This window comes from Anomaloglossus baeobatrachus, chromosome 5 (genome assembly GCF_048569485.1).
Source record: "Anomaloglossus baeobatrachus isolate aAnoBae1 chromosome 5, aAnoBae1.hap1, whole genome shotgun sequence".
Classification (NCBI taxonomy): domain Eukaryota; kingdom Metazoa; phylum Chordata; class Amphibia; order Anura; family Aromobatidae; genus Anomaloglossus; species Anomaloglossus baeobatrachus.
Window position 1 is genome coordinate 37,486,386 of NC_134357.1, and position 18,765 is coordinate 37,505,150.

Consider the following 18,765-nt stretch of genomic DNA (forward strand, 5'->3'; position numbering starts at 1 on the left):
ATTCCTTTAATATGCAAGACCCTCTCACCTGAAATATATAGTCCCCAGCGCGGACATCTGTGATATCCACCCACTGGCAGTCAATGTCGTGCCGATAGGTATCCCAACAACCCACGGTTATTCCTTGTTCACCGAAGTTGGCGCATTCATACCTCTTCTGTATTCCTGTATATTAAAGGCAGCGTTATATTCACACTATCTGAGACATGCAGCTTAGCGTTCTACTATTCCCGACCCTGACGAGTATCAATTAGTAGAGGAGATGAAAGGGAGAAAGAAACGTATTCCAGTTTACAGGCGCTTATGTATAAAATTATCATCACAAAATAACAAAAGGTGAGTTAAAAGTATAAAGTATAAAGTACAAGTGAAAATGCTGAGAGAGCCATATTTATATAGACCCTGGAAGGTTGCTATAGACGTTTTCTATACTTCATAACAATTATGAGAGCACAGTGGATAAAAATAATAATAAAAAAGAACAATACAAAACACAAAAATAAGCTTTTTACCCAACTCATAAAAATTGTGAGTGCCTAACTATTAGAACTTAGCACTTCTAATACCGTAGTTTCTATTCTGGAGGACTTAATTTATTACAACTGCATATATGTGAATTGGCTGCGTGCAATACCGCATTTCTCCTCCAGTGGCCACTGCAGGGGAAACGTGTAGCTAACCACAGCTTTTCCCTGGCGATCACAAGTGATCAATGTGGATTTCTACCGCCAAACCTACAATAATAACGTGATCTCCAGTCTGTTTGCTGCTCACTATATGGATAGGGCACTGTCCTTCCCTAAGGATTATTCCTATTTCTAATCATTTACATTTTTAAAGGGGAAGAGATGAACTTGCCGCTCCAGCTGAGAAGTCATATGGCGGAGAGCATGAATATCTATCAGGCTTGTTCTATGGTAAGGGAAGGTTATGGTCAACAATGCACTGGCACTTCGATGAAAGGTCCAATTAACCCCTTCCTAACCTTGCACCCTCCCGATCGTCATGGGGTCCATTCACCCCTATGGGGCTCACTGCCCTTCTTTGTTATTGGAAACGGTCAACAAGCTTCATATTAACTATACCCTAATATATTCTTAGAGCTCCTATAATGTAGTGGTAAACTAAGCTTTTCCTACATGAAACACAATGCTGGTTCAGCTTTAACACTAGAACTACTGAGGTAGTCATTTTGACTACTTTGCACTATGTATTTCTATATAGGTGTCACGAGTCCAGTAGTTCTAGTGTTAAAGCTTACAGTCAGGGGCGGAAAAATCGCGGTCACAGGGATCGCAACCATGACAGGGCCCGCCAGTCCCTGCTTCAGCTGGATGTGCGTTCGAGATCGCACCAGCGTACCCCACATATCTGACCATATATTGTGCTTTTGTTTCCTCCCATCCAGATCCTAAAGGAAGGCTATTGTAAAGTAAACTGAACTTTCATCAGTAGTAACCTTTGGGTCAAGGGTTTGAGTTTGGATCTGGTAGAATATATGAAGCTGACCTATATGATGCGCTATGGCGTATGTTTCTGTACATACCTTTTCCACAGTTGGTGTCTTCTAAGCAGAAACTAGCTTTATGTCCTTCAGCAACTTTGGACCCATTCAATGTCAGGAGGTCGTAGTAGGTGAAAACTTCGATACTGTGATAATGCCTATAGGAAAAGATGTGACAGTCATGTGTGCCGCTCTATGGTGGCAGGAATAGCACATACAGCAGAGCATCGGTTACGCTAATTACTGGGTGTTGCAGATCCTGTGCTCGGAGTCTATGTACAGAGACGTTCAGGACCAGGGAATATAAAGAGAATCCACCCACCCTGAGCTCTAAAATATCTCCCAGCATGTGTGCATTGTACAGACGCGAGGGATGTGTAATCGTGCGGCTCCTGATTTATGGGGAATAAAAATAGCGAATATGAGAGGAGGAAAATTCCAGATTTGACAATATCTGGTAATATGGTGTGGAATGGGCAGAAGGAAATCACAAAGCATGCAGCAAAGTAAACACATATTATATACATCATTCAACCTAAAACACTACATGGAAAAAGGGTATGAGACATGTCCTCCACCGACAAGTGTAACTAGAAAAAAACGGATTTATATGGAAGAGAATGGGACAGACTCTATCCTCAGTTCAGTAGCATTTAAGGCTTAAAGGATAGTCTCATCTTTGCAAATAAGGTACAGACCGGGTGTAACTGATGTGTTTCCCTTGGCAAATATAAGACAAACTGGTTGCTATGGACCAACGTTCCCTGGAAACATATTAGAACACCAGCTTGAGAAGGACTTGTTTCTTCACACAACATAGGAGAAAAAAAAATTGTTGCTATGGACTCACTTCTCCTTGAAACATATGAAACAAACTGGTATTTATGGACTCATTTCCCTTCACAAAATATGTGACAACAAACTGGTTGCTGTGGACTCACATTTCCTAGAAATACACAAAACAACTGGTTACTATGGACTCATGTCTCCTCACAACATATTAGAAAACCTGGTTGCTATGGACTTACATCTCCTGGAAACATTAAACAAACTGGTTGCTATGGACTTGTTTCTCCTGTCAACATATGACACCAACGTTTGCTATTGACTCAATTCTCATTGGAAACATAAGAAACAAACTGGTTGCTATGGGCTCACTTCCCCTGGAAACATACACAACAAACTGGTTGCTATGGACTTGTTGCTTGTGGCAACATATGAAGCCAACTTTTGCTGAGAACTATCTTCTTCTGGAAACAGATGAAACAAACTGGTTTCTATGGACTTATTTCCCTTCAGAAAACATGAGACAAACTGGTTGCTATGGACTGACATTTCCTGGAAACACAAAAAAATGGGTTGCTAAGGACTCATGTCTCCTCACAACATTGCTAACTAGTGATGAGTGAGCACTACCATGCTTGAGTGCTCGGCACTCATAATGAGCAGTGTTGTGAGTGTCAGTTATGCTTTAGCTGCTGTGAGGCTCCCTCTTGTGGCCAGGAGTGGTTTGGTCAGAGACCAGGTGTGCTGGAGCAATGGGCGTTTCCATTGCTTACTCTCTGCTTATTTAAACCTTGGTCTGCTAGCAGGCTGAGCCGGTTGTTATTTGTTCTTTAGTTTACCAGCCTTCTCATCTTGCTCCAGACCACATCTACCCCAGATAAGTGCTTTTTTTCTTTCTTATGTTGTTTTGTTCTTTTTGTTCTTATCTGGGTTTGTCATTTACTGTGGTCATTGTCAGTTCATTTGCATGCAGGGATCTTCCCTCTCAGTTGCTTAGCTGGGAAGCTCCCTGCAGCTATTTTTAGAGTTTTGCTCCTATAAGTTCATGTGTTTGTTGCTTCTTGAATTTGTAATTGTTCCTGTTTTCTGTTCATTGGTATGACAAGAGCACCTGATATAGGACGGAGTTCAGATTGTGCGATCTGAGGAGGTATTTGGATTTTTGTAGGGTTTTTCTCTGGCCACCATCAGCCCCTTTCCAATTTAGTCAATGGGGCCTCACCTTTGCTAATCCTAAGATCCATCTGTGTATTGTGTTTTCCTATATCACCGTAGTCTTTGAATGTGGGGGGCTTGCTATACCTTTGCGGTCTATTTCTGAGGCACAGAGTTATTCATCTTTCCTTCCTTTAGGATAGCTAGTTCTCCGGCTGGGTTCGCGGTGCATAGGATGTTAGTTCACCCCTCAGCTACTTCTAGTGTAAGGGGATGGCGGCCAGATTAGTTGCCAATGCTCTTGTCACCTTTTTTGCCAATGATCTATTGTGATCTTCCATGGTTCCGGATCATAACAGAGCAGTTTGATGCTCGAATGGGTGCGACTTGAGTACCCAATATAATGGAAGTAAATAGGGAACTTGAGCATTTTTCGGGGAAATCTTACAGAAAAATGCCCAAGTTACCCATTGACTTCCATTGTACTTAATACTGAAGTCGTGCCCATTCAAGCATCCAACTGCTCATTACGAGTGCCGAGCACCCGAACATGGTAGTGCTCGCTCATCACTAGTTACGAGTACTGAGCACCCGAGCATGGTAGTGCCCGCTCATCACTAGTTACGAGTACTGAGCACCCGAGCATGGGAGTGCCCGCTCATCACTAGTTACGAGTACTGAGCACACGAGCATGGTAGTGTCCGCTCATCACTAGTTACGAGTACTGAGCACCTGAGCATGGTAGTGCTCACTCATCACTAGTTACTAGTACTGAGCACCTGAGCATGGTAGTGCCTGCTCATCACTAGTTACGAGTACTGAGCACCCGAGCATGGGAGTGCCCGCTCATCACTAGTTACGAGTACTGAGCACACGAGCATGGTAGTGTCCGCTCATCACTAGTTACGAGTACTGAGCACCCGAGCATGGTAGTGCTCACTCATCATTAGTTATGAGTACTGAGCACCTGAGCATGGTAGTGCCCGCTCATCACTAGTTTCGAGTACTGAGCACCCGAGCATGGTAGTGCCCGCTCATCACTAGTTACTAGTACTGAGAACCCGAGCATGGTAGTGCTCACTCATCACTAGTTACTAGTACTGAGCACCCGAGCATGGTAGTGCCCGCTCATCACTAGTTACGAGTACTGAGCACCTGAGCATGGTAGTGCCCGCTCATCACTAGTTACGAGTACTGAGCACCCGAGCATGGTAGTGCCCGCTCATCACTAGTTACTAGTACTGAGCATCTGAGCATGGTAGTGCCCGCTCATCACTAGTTACGAGTACTGAGCACCTGAGCATGGTAGTGCCCGCTCATCACTAGTTACGAGTACTGAGCACCGAGCATGGTAGTGCCCGCTCATCACTAGTTACGAGTACTGAGCACCTGAACATGGTAGTGCCCGCTCATCACTAGTTACGAGTACTGAGCACCCGAGCATGGTAGTGTCCACTCATCACTAAAAAATATCTCCCAACAGAGTCAAATTTTTAATAATGATGAGTGAGTTTGCTCGCAACTGTTCATTACTCAATCGAGCATCTGGGTTCTTGGGTGCAAATCGAGTATTGAGCATAATGGAAGTCAATGGGAAACTTGAACGTTTTTATCCGATGCTCGATCGAGTAACAAGCAGTGGCGAGCACTCTCACGCAACACTAAATTTATTTTCAAAAAAGCTGTAATTTTTTGTGCCACACTTTTTAGGATATTCTGAGCTAACAACAAAGGTATGATAGTAGACCCTGCTTGCGACCATATGTCCATACACTGGCACACGTATATACCTGTAATGGGAAGGCTCGAACCCTGTAGTAAACATTCTCTATGGTTTTACCTTTTGCTGCGGTGGAATCTACAACGAGTTAAATGACAAATCTCGCTCTAGTTTATTGTGTGAGTCACATACTTTTGTTTCTTTTTTTTTTCTTGTTATTTTGTTAAAGCCAAAAAAACAAACAATAAAAAAACCAGGCGCCATTATTTCATCTGTCACCGTCTCGAATGTCTGTTTGTTGATTTTTCAATGTGTCGAATTCAGAGCGGAGATGAAGGTGCGCAACAAAATATTTGTTCTTAAGAAGGCAGCCCACCATCTCGGGGTGTAATGTAGTGTTTTGTGCATTATGTCAGCTCCGGTTTTGGTATTCCTCTGAAGCTAATTGGTGGAGCAGGCAGCCGTGGGCTCTTGGCTCTGATGGAACATGCTGGGGGGAGCTTATATTAGCGATGCACATTTTTTTGTTTTTTTTCTGCTTATAGAAATCACTTTCCCGGCGCTTCGACGTTGCCTGCTGCTCCTGACAAGTTACTGCTGTGAAAAAAGCCTCGTTAGAAAGAAACTTATCTGACATTATCACAACTTCGTATTATTCTCTTCAGCGTGAGCTCCTTCCGCGGCTCAAAATCCAATATAATCAAAGGAAATATAATTGGACCTTTGTGCTAGTTTTGTAATTTTATCCCGGACATTAAGATGAACGGCGGGATGTAAAGGATCAGCGATACAAAGTGATGTTAAAACTGACAGATACCTCGCAGTATATACAGTTTGTCACTAATTTACATATCACATTTACATATTTAGAAACTAAAAACATTTATCCTTAAATGTTCAAAAAATATAGTTTAGATTAAATTAGTCGTTCCTTAAGGATTTCTTCTATGCATTTAATTTGCCTAATTGTGATGGTCTCTTGATATCCTACTTGTCAGTACTCATAGACGACCGCTTTCCAAGTGCAAATTTTCGAGTATATTTAGAACTAGTTGTAGTACCCGGCATTGCCCGGGACAGTAACTGTCTCTGTCTCTCTCCCGGTCTCTGTCTGTGTCGCTGTCTGTCTGTCTCTCTGTCTCTTTCCTTGTCTGTCTGTGTCTTTGGCTCTGTCTGTCTGTTTCTATCTGTCTGTCTTTGCATCAGTCTATCTTTCTCTTTCTCTGTGTCTGTCTGTCTCTCTATCTGTGTCTGTGTCTGTCTCTCTCTTTCCCCGTCTGTCTCTTTCCCTGACTGTCTCTTTCAAGGTCTGTCTTTTTCCCCATCTGTCTTTGTCTGTCTCTTTCCCCGTCGTCTGTCTCTTTCCCCGTAGTCTGTCTCTTTCCCCGTCGTCTGTCTCTTTCCCCGTCGTCTGTCTCTTTCCCCGTCGTCTGTCTCTTTCCCCGTCGTCTGTCTCTTTCCCCGTCGTCTGTCTCTTTCCCCGTCGTCTGTCTCTTTCCCCGTCGTCTGTCTCTTTCCCCGTCGTCTGTCTCTTTCCCCGTCGTCTGTCTCTTTCCCCGTCGTCTGTCTCTTTCCCCGTCGTCTGTCTCTTTCTCCGTCGTCTGTCTCTTTCTCCGTCGTCTGTCTCTTTCTCCGTCGTCTGTCTCTTTCTCCGTCGTCTGTCTCTTTCTCCGTCGTCTGTCTCTTTCTCCATCGTCTGTCTCTTTCCCCGTCTGTCTCTTTCATGGTTTGTCTCTTTCATGGTCTGTCTTTGTCAGTCTCTTTCCAGGTCTGTCTCTTTCCAGGACTGTCTCTTTCCAGGTCTGTCTCTTTCCCCGACTGTCTCTTTCCCCGACTGTCTCTTTCCCCGACTGTCTCTTTCCCCGACTGTCTCTTTCCCCGACTGTCTCTTTCCCCGACTGTCTCTTTCCCCGACTGTCTCTTTCCCCGACTGTCTCTTTCCCCGACTGTCTCTTTCCCCGACTGTCTCTTTCCCCGACTGTCTCTTTCCCCGACTGTCTCTGACTCTCTTTCAAGGTCTGTCTCTTTCAAGGTCTGTCTCTTTCAAGGTCTGTCTCTTTCAAGGTCTGTCTCTGTCTGTCGTCTCTTTTTCTCTCTCTGTCTGTCGTCTGTCTCGCTCTCTGTCTGTCGTCTCTGTCTCTATCCCCCCACCGACATCATATTACCTCACACATAAGCTTATTATACTAACAATATCCTTTGTTCCTATAGCAACCAATCACAGCTGCTATTAACGTGTAGTTCCAGGCTCCATTCACTTTAATGGAGGCAGGATTTTTGGAGAGTAACTGTAAAGCACGGGGTTAAGTTTTCCTTTCAAAACATAGTCTATGGCGCTCCCTGGGTCACATGAGGCGTCTGTGTAAAATTTTGTTATTGTAAATGCGACGGTGCGGATTCCTTTAACGGACATACACACACACATACATACACTCACTGAGCTTTGTATATTAGATTTCGTATGCTAGATTCACAAGTCACTGAGTGTAAATCAGCTTCTCGATCATCTGACAATTAACTTCACATCTAGACTTGGTGCTCCTCCTTTGACTTAGAAGGAACCGATCACCCCTTGGCAGGTTCTTTCCTCCTAGGAGAGAGCTCATTTGCATTTTTTAAAGGAACTGCCAGTGTATAGTTAACTGGTCTCTTTAAGAATTGCAAGACTTGTATCGACTCTCACCTAATCTCTGGGACAACAATAAGTTAAAGGATTTTCTCATCTTCTGAAATGGGTAAAATTGCGACGCGCTTGTAAATAGAAGCAACTTTTCTAATTCATTTCTTATTAAAGAAAGGAAGAAAATTTAATTTCATTGTTTACTGCTTGTTGCCTAAGTTACCGACCTCTGCTGCATTCTATCAGAGTTGGTTTCCTAGGCAAGGAGCACAGCGCTTGCAAGCTCTTTCTAATACAGCTTGCAAGTGCTTCTCTAACTGGCTTATCTATTGTTTCGGCCAGTCTTCCAATACTACTGAATCAACGCCACAGTACACAGACGCGTAGAGTACACAGTTCAGGTCAACAATGCAGCCATGCTGGAGGATTAAACTGTCAATCATCAGGAGCGCACCACTTCTACATGGGAAGCAGGAAACTGGGAGGAAGGGGAGCAGCGTACTCCTGAAGATTACATTTTAGAAAACTCCTTTAACAGAGAAAGGTTCCATTTTCAAGGCCATGGATTTTTCAGAATAGAGACTAATTACAATGAATGTTTTGGAGGACTCAGAATATTCATGTGTTACACAAGTTGCCCATTTATTTTAAAGGGTTTGTCCACTACTTGCACAACTCTTCTCAATCCCTATTTTTCCCCACAGTAAAATAATAACACTTAAGGCCCAGTCACACACAGAGATAAATCTGCGGCAGATCTGTGGTTGCAGTGAAATTGTGGACAATCAGTGGCAGGCTTGTGGCTGTGTACAAATGGAACAATATGTCCATGATTTCACTGCAACCACAGATCTGCCAAAGATGTATCTCTGTGTGTGACGGGGCCTTTATACATATCTATGGAGCCAGCACCATTCCAGGGGTGTTTCCTCCGGCTCTCCCTGGGATTGCCTGACATATTTGTGTCACATGGTCCCTGCAACCATTCAGTGCTTGCTTCACTATCCCCTTCTTCAGATATAACTGACATATGGAGAAAGTGAGAAAACATCCGCAGCTCTCACTTCCTCCGAATGTCTGATTTGTCAGAAGGGGGAAGGAGTTAGGCTATGTGCGCAATAGACGTTTTTTACTTCGTTTTTGCGGTGTGTTTTTCGTCTTAAAACTGCATGACTTTGCTTCCCCAGCAAAGTCTATGACTTTTCATTTTTGTTGTCTGCACACAGCTTCTTTTTAAAGCTGCGCTTTCGAAGTGAAAAAAAAATGGACATGTGAATTCTTTTCTGCGTTTTGCTGCGTTTTTCCACCCATCCAATGCATTGGAAAAACGCAGCAAAATGCAACCAAAAACGCTGCGTTTTTGCCACGGGTGCATTTTTGTGTGTTTTTTTGCGGCCAAAAACACAGCGTTTTTGAGAAGTGCAAAAACATCCTACTGCGCACATAGCCTAAATCTCTGATTAGCCTAATTGTTTACCCCTAGTAAAATAACAACGCCTAATTTTACCTCCGGTGCCTACACCATTCTAGGGAGGTTTGCACTGACTCTCCCATGAATTGCGTGACGTTGTTATATCACGCAATCCCTGGGAGATGCAGTGCCGACCTCGCTGGAATGGTGCCGGCACCGGAGATTAATATAGGTGTTGTTATTTTACTATGTAGAAACATAGAGATTAAGAATGGGTTGTCCGAATAGTGGACAACCCCTTTAAGTGACACTATGTAAGACTTAATCTCCCATATGGTGGCGCTGTAGGGAATTTGAAAACATATTTCCAGGTCACCCAACAGATTATTAATGGAAACCCCAGTAGCTAGGTGATCATTGCAAATAGAGATGAGCGAAACTGAGGTTCGATGTTCGGAGTTTGGGTTCGGAAGCTTCCAAAAACCCATTTACCCTCCGAAACAAACTTCCAAAGGTTCGCTCATCTCTAATTGGGGACTGACCGCTAGGTCAGGGGGAGTTATGAACTGCATGAAATTATCAGACACGTTAATTGCATGAGTTTCACCCTTTAAGCCATGCTTACCTGTGACACTCGTGCCATACCCATGTGTGTCTCCCATTTCGAGGAGTGAAGTCCGCCCTTCCAATGTTGTGTATTTGTGAAGAGAAGCGTAAAAGTCTTCGATGTCCGTAGGGCCAGGACATGTCATCTGCAGACTTGGACAAGCACTCTTCCTCGTGAGCGCACTCCAACATGCTCAGCGGTCGGTCCTCGAGGTAGGACGACTCCTGCACCAACTGTGCATTGAGGATGAGGTCTGGCGCATCTAACAAGAAATGCAGACGTTACTCCATATGCAATCAGAAAAAGGCAAATCCGCATTTTGATTATTTTTTCTTTACAAGGTTGACTGTATGCATTGATTCATTAGATATTTTTATAGGTTCAGTTTTTACGAACACAAAGATTCCAAATTTACTTTTTTTAAATTTTGGAAAAAGTGATTTAAATTTTTTAATGTACTTTTTTATTATTTACATTTTAAAATTGAATCTGCGATAGTTCGATCACTAATACTCTATAGTGAAATACTTCAGTATTACAGAATATTGTAAAATTACTGATCTCCTAAGAAGCACAAAAATGGTGAAGAGAGACCCCCAATTATCATGTCATCACACCGGCTCATCAGTTAATAGAATTTTAATAAGTTAAACAGCAACGATTGGAGCTCACTCTGGTCGCTGCTGTTAGCAGAAGGTGCTGCCTGTGTAAAACAGCCGTTACCTGCTGCATATGGAGCAAGGTCGGCATGTCACACGTTGGGAAGGTGTTAATACGGTGAAGGGTCAAAAAGACGAACTGAGGGGATTGAAATGGCTATTCCATACACCCCTTCTGCTGTATATATTAGATTGTTGATCCTTCCTCACATGTCCATCACAATTTTCCATTGAAGTGAATGGAAAGAGCCGCACATGCATTGCCACCTCTACCTTGATCTTAATATCTGGTTGATATGCCATAGAGTCTAAACAGGAACACTCCTTTATGTCTACTGTTGATCTCCTCATTTCTACAGTAATATGATGTGGCAATGTGTGGGGCTTCCCTGATAGGATTATAGGCACATATTGGTGGCTCAAAGGCTACAATATTTGATGCTATTCCACAAATGTAAATGATACGAATATTGTGGCATATGTCATTAATTTCTACTGGTGGCACTGGTAGAGGAAGGCAGACAATGGCTCAGCTACTGCCATCAATATAGGGGAAAATCTCGAATCACTCAATCCCAACGTTTACAAAACACCCCTGATCCAACTTACATTCCGTGCAGGTAACTCCGGCGGAACGGCGCCCCCCTCCTCGTGGACAGTGTACAACACTATGGTGGCGGCAATGCTGAATAAACATCTCTGTACCCAAGCAGCGCACACCGCTCATCACAACGTCCTCGGCGCCAGGAGTTCCTTGCCAGTACCAGGTCTCCTAGTGTGATCATAGGAAAGCGCAATGTAATTATCCGTGATTCCATATTCTTCTGCTCAGTACTAGCGTCTCATGTCATGTAATATGGGGCCAACAGACCATGAGATATATAATTTCATATTATATATATATATATATATATATATATATATATATATATATATATATATATATATATATATATATAAAAATATATATACACACACACATACTTTGTGGATGTGGATCTATACATTGTGGTTTAGACTAGCAACCTCTCTCACGCGCACTCTCTTTTGAGGGCATTTCAATATTGTTTTTTATTTCTAGGTGATTTCCCCTGTAACAGGGGCTGGTATATTAGTACCAGTTGCAGGTAAAATTCACCTTTCTGTCTGTACAGAAGAGCTAATCTTGGTCTGGTGAGATCCAGCTGCTCAAACTCCCTCCCACCACACATGGCTAGAGTAGGAAGCGCCATTAGTGCTTCCTACTCAGTATCCATAGCACTGTGTATACAGCAACCAGGAAGGCAGTGATGGTAATAAACTGTCTCTGTCTTATCTTAACATGGCTGGAGCAGGAAGCGCCATTAGTGCTTCCTAATCTGTATCAATAGCACTGTGTATACAGCAATCAGGAAGGCAGAGATGGTAATAAACAGTCTCTGTCTTATCTTAAGGGATTTCAGCTGTCTGTAGCTGCACAATCTACACCTATAATACCAGCTGCATGGTCTTTATTTTAAGTACACCCTTGCATCCATCTGATATAGATCCCAGCTAAGAGATTTTTCATATCTTTACTAAAGTATCATGATGACATTTTATAAAACGCTGGCTTGTCTAACTATCCCAATTCAAGGTACAAGGATCCTTAAAGGGACAGATGCTGGCTTATCTGGTAGACCTGTTGAAGTGCTTGTTTAGCATGAAAGGGCTGTCGTCTGCTGTGCCGTGCATCCCTCCCCCCTCCCCTCTGCTGTTTTTACATTTTACCGGATGCTGAAATAAACGGATTCATTGGTATACGGCAGCCCGGTGAGTGCCCTCCACTTCTTTTGCTTCGTTGCTGACTTATACATCACCTGCAATAGGGGGCACTAGAGAGCCAGATTCTCCCAACTTGATGGTCTCCACAAGGAGAAACAGTACCACCTAGACATGGAAAGCCTTTCTTCTAAACAACCTGTATCCTGATCTGCACTGATGAGTGGTATGAATGAAGGAACAGCAGTCTCCAAATGGAGGTCTTCAGTTTTGGAAAAGACTCTTAGCTACACGTCCTTGTCATGCTGCAAGAATTTTTAAGGGGTCAGACTAACTTATATGATGGTATCCTCTGATGGGTGGCACTGGACCTCCAGCTTTCTTTACACTGGAGGAGAGTTCATTTGCATGCGCTTTTGAGTAAGAATAACAATAAATCCTACTTTTTATATGTCAGTATTAGCAATGATACTATAGATTGGTTCCTTACTTGTATGGCATGATTGGCAAATCCCAGTCCTAGCTGCCGACACACCACCATGGCTTCATTAATGCCCCACAGTTCTGCACATATGGCTCCCCATTTCTTTGCACCTCTGACAACCATCTGGACCTCCACTTTACCTTCCTCGGTTGACCTTCCTCCTACCAAGCGTATCTGAAAAAGTGATATTAGAAAGTTACCATATTTAATTACTGGATTACATATAAATAAATGTATTCAGTCTGCAAATGATGCACCGTGACCGACACCTACCTGGTCTCCATATCCCATCTGAGCAACATTGCACCTCACAGCCGCATCTTCTTCATGTTGGCAGCCGGCGATACTCGCCTCCTTGAACTTGCATTCTGTAATGGACTTTTCCTGACCCGTGCAGAGCACCTCATTCATGTGTATTGGACCTAATCCTAAAAACACAGGAAGAGACACACGAGAACATCAGAAAAAGCATTGGATACAAAATCACAATTTCCATCTTCCTGCAATAATATTCCATCTAATGTAATACTGAAAAAGAGCTGAGAATATTCCAAACTACTGCACATAGTAGGCGGAGTATACCACACTACTGCACATAGTAGGCGGAGTCTACCAAACTACTGCACATAGCAGGCGGAGTATACCAAACTACTGCACATAGTAGGCGAAGTATACCAAACTACTGCACATAGCAGGCGGAGTCAACCAAACTACTGCACATAGTAGGCAGAGTATACCAAACTACTGCACATAGTAGGCGAAGTATACCAAACTACTGCACATAGCAGGCAGAGTATACCAAACTACTGCACATAGTAGGCGAAGTATACCAAACTACTGCACATAGTTGGCGGAGTCAACCAAACTACTGCACATAGCAGGCGGAGTATACCAAACTACTGCACATAGTAGGTGTCTACCAAACTACTGCACATAAAAGGCAGAGTCTACCAAACTACTGCACATAGTAGGTGTCTACCAAACTACTGCACATAAAAGGCAGAGTCTACCAAACTACTGCACATAGTAGGCGGAGTCTACCAAACTACTGCACATAGTAGGCGGAGTCAACCAAACTACTGCACATAGTAGGCAGAGTCTACCACACTACTGAACATAGTAAGCGGAGTCTACCAAACTACTGCACATAGTAGGCGAAGTATACCAAACTACTGCACATAGTAGGCGAAGTATACCAAACTACTGCACATAGCAGGCGGAGCATACCAAACTACTGCACATAGCAGGCGGAGTATACCAAACTACTGCACATAGCAGGCGGAGTATACCAAACTACTGCACATAGTAGGCGAAGTATACCAAACTACTGCACATAGTAGGCATAGTCTACCAAACTACTGCACATAGTAAGCGGAGTCTAACAAACTACTGCACATAGTAGGCGAAGTATACCAAACTACTGCACATAGCAGGCGGAGTCTACCAAACTACTGCACATAGTAGGGGGAGTCTACCAAACTACTGCACATAGTAGGCGGAGTCTACCAAACTACTGCACATAGCAGGCGGAGTCCAACAAACTACTGAACATAGTAGGCGGAGTATACCAAACTACTGCACATAGTAGGGGGAGTCTATCAAACTACTGCACATAGCAGGCGGAGCCCACCAAACTACTGCACATAGCAGGCGGAGTATACCAAACTACTGCACATAGTAGGCGGAGTCTACCAAACTACTGCACATAGTAGGCAGAGTCTACCAAACTACTGCACATAGTAGGCGGAGTCTACCAAACTACTGCACATAGTAGGCGGAGTCTACCAAACTACTGCACATAGTAGGCAGAGTCTACCAAACTACTGCACATAGTAGGCAGAGTCTACCAAACTACTGCACATAGTAAGCGGAGTCTACCAAACTACTGCACATAGTAGGCAGAGTCTACCAAACTACTGCACATAGTAGGCGGAGTCTACAAAACTACTGCACATAGTAGGCAGAGTCTAGCAAACTACTGCACATAGCAGGCGGAGTCTACCAAACTACTGCACATAGCAGGCGGAGTATACCAAACTACTGCACATAGTAGGCGAAGTATACCAAACTACTGCACATAGTTGGCGGAGTCAACCAAACTACTGCACATAGTAGGAGTCTACCAAACTACTGCACATAGTAGGCAGAGTATACCAAACTACTGCACATAGTAGGCGAAGTATACCAAACTACTGCACATAGCAGGCAGAGTATACCAAACTACTGCACATAGTAGGCGAAGTATACCAAACTACTGCACATAGTTGGCGGAGTCAACCAAACTACTGCACATAGCAGGCGGAGTATACCAAACTACTGCACATAGTAGGTGTCTACCAAACTACTGCACATAAAAGGCAGAGTCTACCAAACTACTGCACATAGTAGGCGGAGTCTACCAAACTACTGCACATAGTAGGCGGAGTCAACCAAACTACTGCACATAGTAGGCAGAGTCTACCAAACTACTGCACATAGTAGGCGGAGTCTACCAAACTACTGCACATAGTAGGCGAAGTATACCAAACTACTGCACATAGTAGGCGAAGTATACCAAACTACTGCACATAGCAGGCGGAGTATACCAAACTACTGCACATAGCAGGCGGAGTATACCAAACTACTGCACATAGCAGGCGGAGTATACCAAACTACTGCACATAGTAGGCGAAGTATACCAAACTACTGCACATAGTAGGCATAGTCTACCAAACTACTGCACATAGTAAGCGGAGTCTAACAAACTACTGCACATAGTAGGCGAAGTATACCAAACTACTGCACATAGCAGGCGGAGTATACCAAACTACTGCACATAGTTGGCGGAGTCAACCAAACTACTACACATAGTAGGCAGAGTCTACCAAACTACTGCACATAGTAAGCAGAGTCTACCAAACTACTGCACATAGTAGGCGGAGTCTACCAAACTACTGCACATAGTAGGCGGAGTCTACCAAACTACTGCACATAGTAGGCAGAGTCTACCAAACTACTGCACATAGTAAGCAGAGTCTACCAAACTACTGCACATAGTAGGCAGAGTCTACCAAACTACTGCACATAGTAAGCGGAGTCTACCAAACTACTGCACATAGTAAGCGGAGTCTACCAAACTACTGCACATAGTAGGCAGAGTCTACCAAACTACTGCACATAGTAGGCGGAGTCTACCAAACTACTGCACATAGTAGGCAGAGTCTACCAAACTACTGCACATAGTAGGCAGAGTCTACCAAACTACTGCACATAGTAGGCAGAGTCTACCAAACTACTGCACATAGCAGGCGGAATATACCAAACTACTGCACATAGCAGGCGGAGTATACCAAACTACTGCACATAGTAGGTGTCTACCAAACTACTGCACATAGTAGGTGTCTACCAAACTACTGCACATAAAAGGCAGAGTCTACCAAACTACTGCACATAGTAGGTGGAGTCTACCAAACTACTGCACATAGTAGGCGGAGTCTACCACACTACTGCACATAGTAGGCGAAGTATACCAAACTACTGCACATAGTAGGCGAAGTATACCAAACTACTGCACATAGCAGGTGGAGTATACCAAACTACTGCACATAGCAGGCAGAGTATACCAAACTACTGCACATAGTAGGCAGAGTCTACCAAACTACTGCACATAGTAAGCGGAGTCTACCAAACTACTGCACATAGTAGGCAAAGTATACCAAACTACTGCACATAGCAGGCGGAGTATACCAAACTACTGCACATAGTTGGCGGAGTCAACCAAACTACTACACATAGTAGGCAGAGTCTACCAAACTACTGCACATAGTAGGCGGAGTCTACCAAACTACTGCACATAGTAGGTGTCTACCAAACTACTGCACATAGTAGGCGGAGTCTACCAAACTACTGCACATATAGTAGATGGAGTCTACCAATCTTCTTGCACGTTTCTACCAGTAAGCGGAGTATTGTACAGATTTCTACCAAACAACACTCCATGTGATCAGAAATGGTACTGCATGCCTCAATACCACATTGACCAATGCTGCTCTTCGCCACATTAGATTTTCATAGCGACTATAGTATCTTATACAGTTGATACTTCAGCATTGCTCCCTTGCTCTCCAGACTTTGCCAGAACCTCAGCTACATACAGAAAATAGATGGCTTCTGTGCAATAGCAGCAAATTGGCCCCAGCTCTCGGCTTAGCTAAGAGCACCCTCCACCTTCATGGACTGGACATGAAGGGTACCTTACCCGCAGAATTATGTATGTTGAATTTGCAATAGGTACCAGTCCCGGACATATGGGTGCAATTTTAGAGATCTTATTCACATGCTGGTGAACATTTCAGCACAAAATTGACCTTTGGTGCAGATTTAAAAAGATATAAGATTTTCATAGCTGATCATATATTACATATGTACGTGCACATTTTGTGTGTGAATATTGGTAATTTTTCTCAAGAATTTGCACGGAGAAAACCCACCGTGTAATGCACGTTGCTGAAAATTTCTGCACGAAATTTGATCCATGGTGCAGATTCTTTTGTATGGAGTTCACTGTGGACTTTGCCTTTTACCGTGCAAAGTGTGAAATCAACATCAAATCTGCAACATAATCTACTTTGACATTGATGGTGTATCCTTAGGATAGGTCGTCAATGTCTGATCGGCCGGGGTCCGACACCCCTCAACCGCGCTGATCAGGTGACCTTGGTGCCGTCGGCGGAAGCAGGCGGCCGGAAGTGGTCAGTTCTGGCTCCATCTTCGGATAGCGGCTGCAGCTGGGTACTACACATCCGCCTCCTATTCTACTCAATAGGAGGAGGCTGTGCAGTACCCGCCCGTGGCCGCTATCAAAAGACAGAGCCGCTCCAGAACTGAGCATTTCCAGCTGCCTTCTGCCACCATCGGATCTGAGGAATGTTGGACCCCGGCCGATCAAACATTGATGGCTTATCCTAAGGATAGCCCATTAGTGTCATGTAGTGGACAACCTCTTTAAAGGCTTTTTATGGGGAGTCTAATAAAATGCATCAAATTTTTTGCCACCTATTCTGAGAGCAACATGACAAAGGAAAAGAGACTCTGATTCCAGCGATGTGTCACTTACTGGGCTGCTTAGTGTAGTTTTGATAAAATCACTGTTTAATCAGCAGTAGATTATCATTACAGGACTACATGGCGTGCTGCAGGTAGTCCAGCATATTCATGAGCTCTGGATAACTGCTAGATCTACAGCAATGAAAACATTGATTTAATCAAAATGACAGCGAACAGCTCAGTAAGTGACACCACTGGAATCAGGGTCTCTGTCTCTAAATCATGCTGCTCTCAGATGGGGGAGCAAAAACCTGGTGACAGATTCCCTTTAAGAAAAAATGGCAACAAAAAACTAATAGCTCAAAAGTAAAAAGTAAAATTATTGTCCAGCAATTGTGTCTTCATAAAATCATCCTTTATAAGAAGTCCATTAAAATTGATGATTTGTGCTGAGCAATATTCCAAAGGTAAAAATGAAGGTGCACATAGAAGCTATCTAGAGATACGCATTTCGGGCATGGTCCTTAGTCATTGTATAGAATGTGCAAATGAGTGAACTGTTAAACTGATTTTCAGCACGAAAAAAATGCAGTGGGAAAAACTGCAGCATTTATGCTAAGTGGGAACAAAGGCTTAAAATGGCAGTGGGGCCCATAAAATAGCAATGGGATCCATAAAGTGGCAGTGGGGCCCATAAAGTGGCAGTGGGGCCCATAAAGTAGCGGTTGGACACAAAGTGGCAGTAGGGCCCATGAAGTGGCAGTGGGGCCCATAAAGTAGCAGTGGGGCCTATAAAGTAGCAGAAGGACACATAACATGGCAGTGGGGCTCATAAAGTGGCAGTGGGACACATAAAATGGCAGTGGGACACATAACGTGGCAGTGGGACACATAAAGTGGCAGTAGGACCCATAAAATGGCAGTGGGGCTATAAAGTGGCAGTGGGGCCCATAAAGTGGCAGTGGGGCCCATAAAGTAGCAGTGGGACACAAAGTGGCAGTGGGGCCCATAAAGTGGCAGTGGGGCCCATAAAGTGGCAGTGGGGCCCATAAAG

At 43.8% G+C, this 18,765-nt stretch overlaps 1 protein-coding gene across 1 annotated transcript in view; it reads right to left on the bottom strand.

Annotated features, from left to right (window-relative positions):
• The window catches only part of LOXL4 (lysyl oxidase like 4), a 124,085-nt gene that overhangs the window by 15,974 nt on the left and 89,346 nt on the right, over positions 1-18,765 (bottom strand). Inside the window, exons 8-13 of the mRNA XM_075352238.1 lie at positions 12,960-13,114; positions 12,693-12,860; positions 11,072-11,234; positions 9,822-10,065; positions 1,547-1,662; positions 29-165 (exon numbers count right to left, since the gene is read on the bottom strand). Coding sequence (XP_075208353.1) covers positions 29-165; positions 1,547-1,662; positions 9,822-10,065; positions 11,072-11,234; positions 12,693-12,860; positions 12,960-13,114 — 983 coding nt within the window. The remainder of the gene's footprint in view (positions 1-28; positions 166-1,546; positions 1,663-9,821; positions 10,066-11,071; positions 11,235-12,692; positions 12,861-12,959; positions 13,115-18,765) is intronic.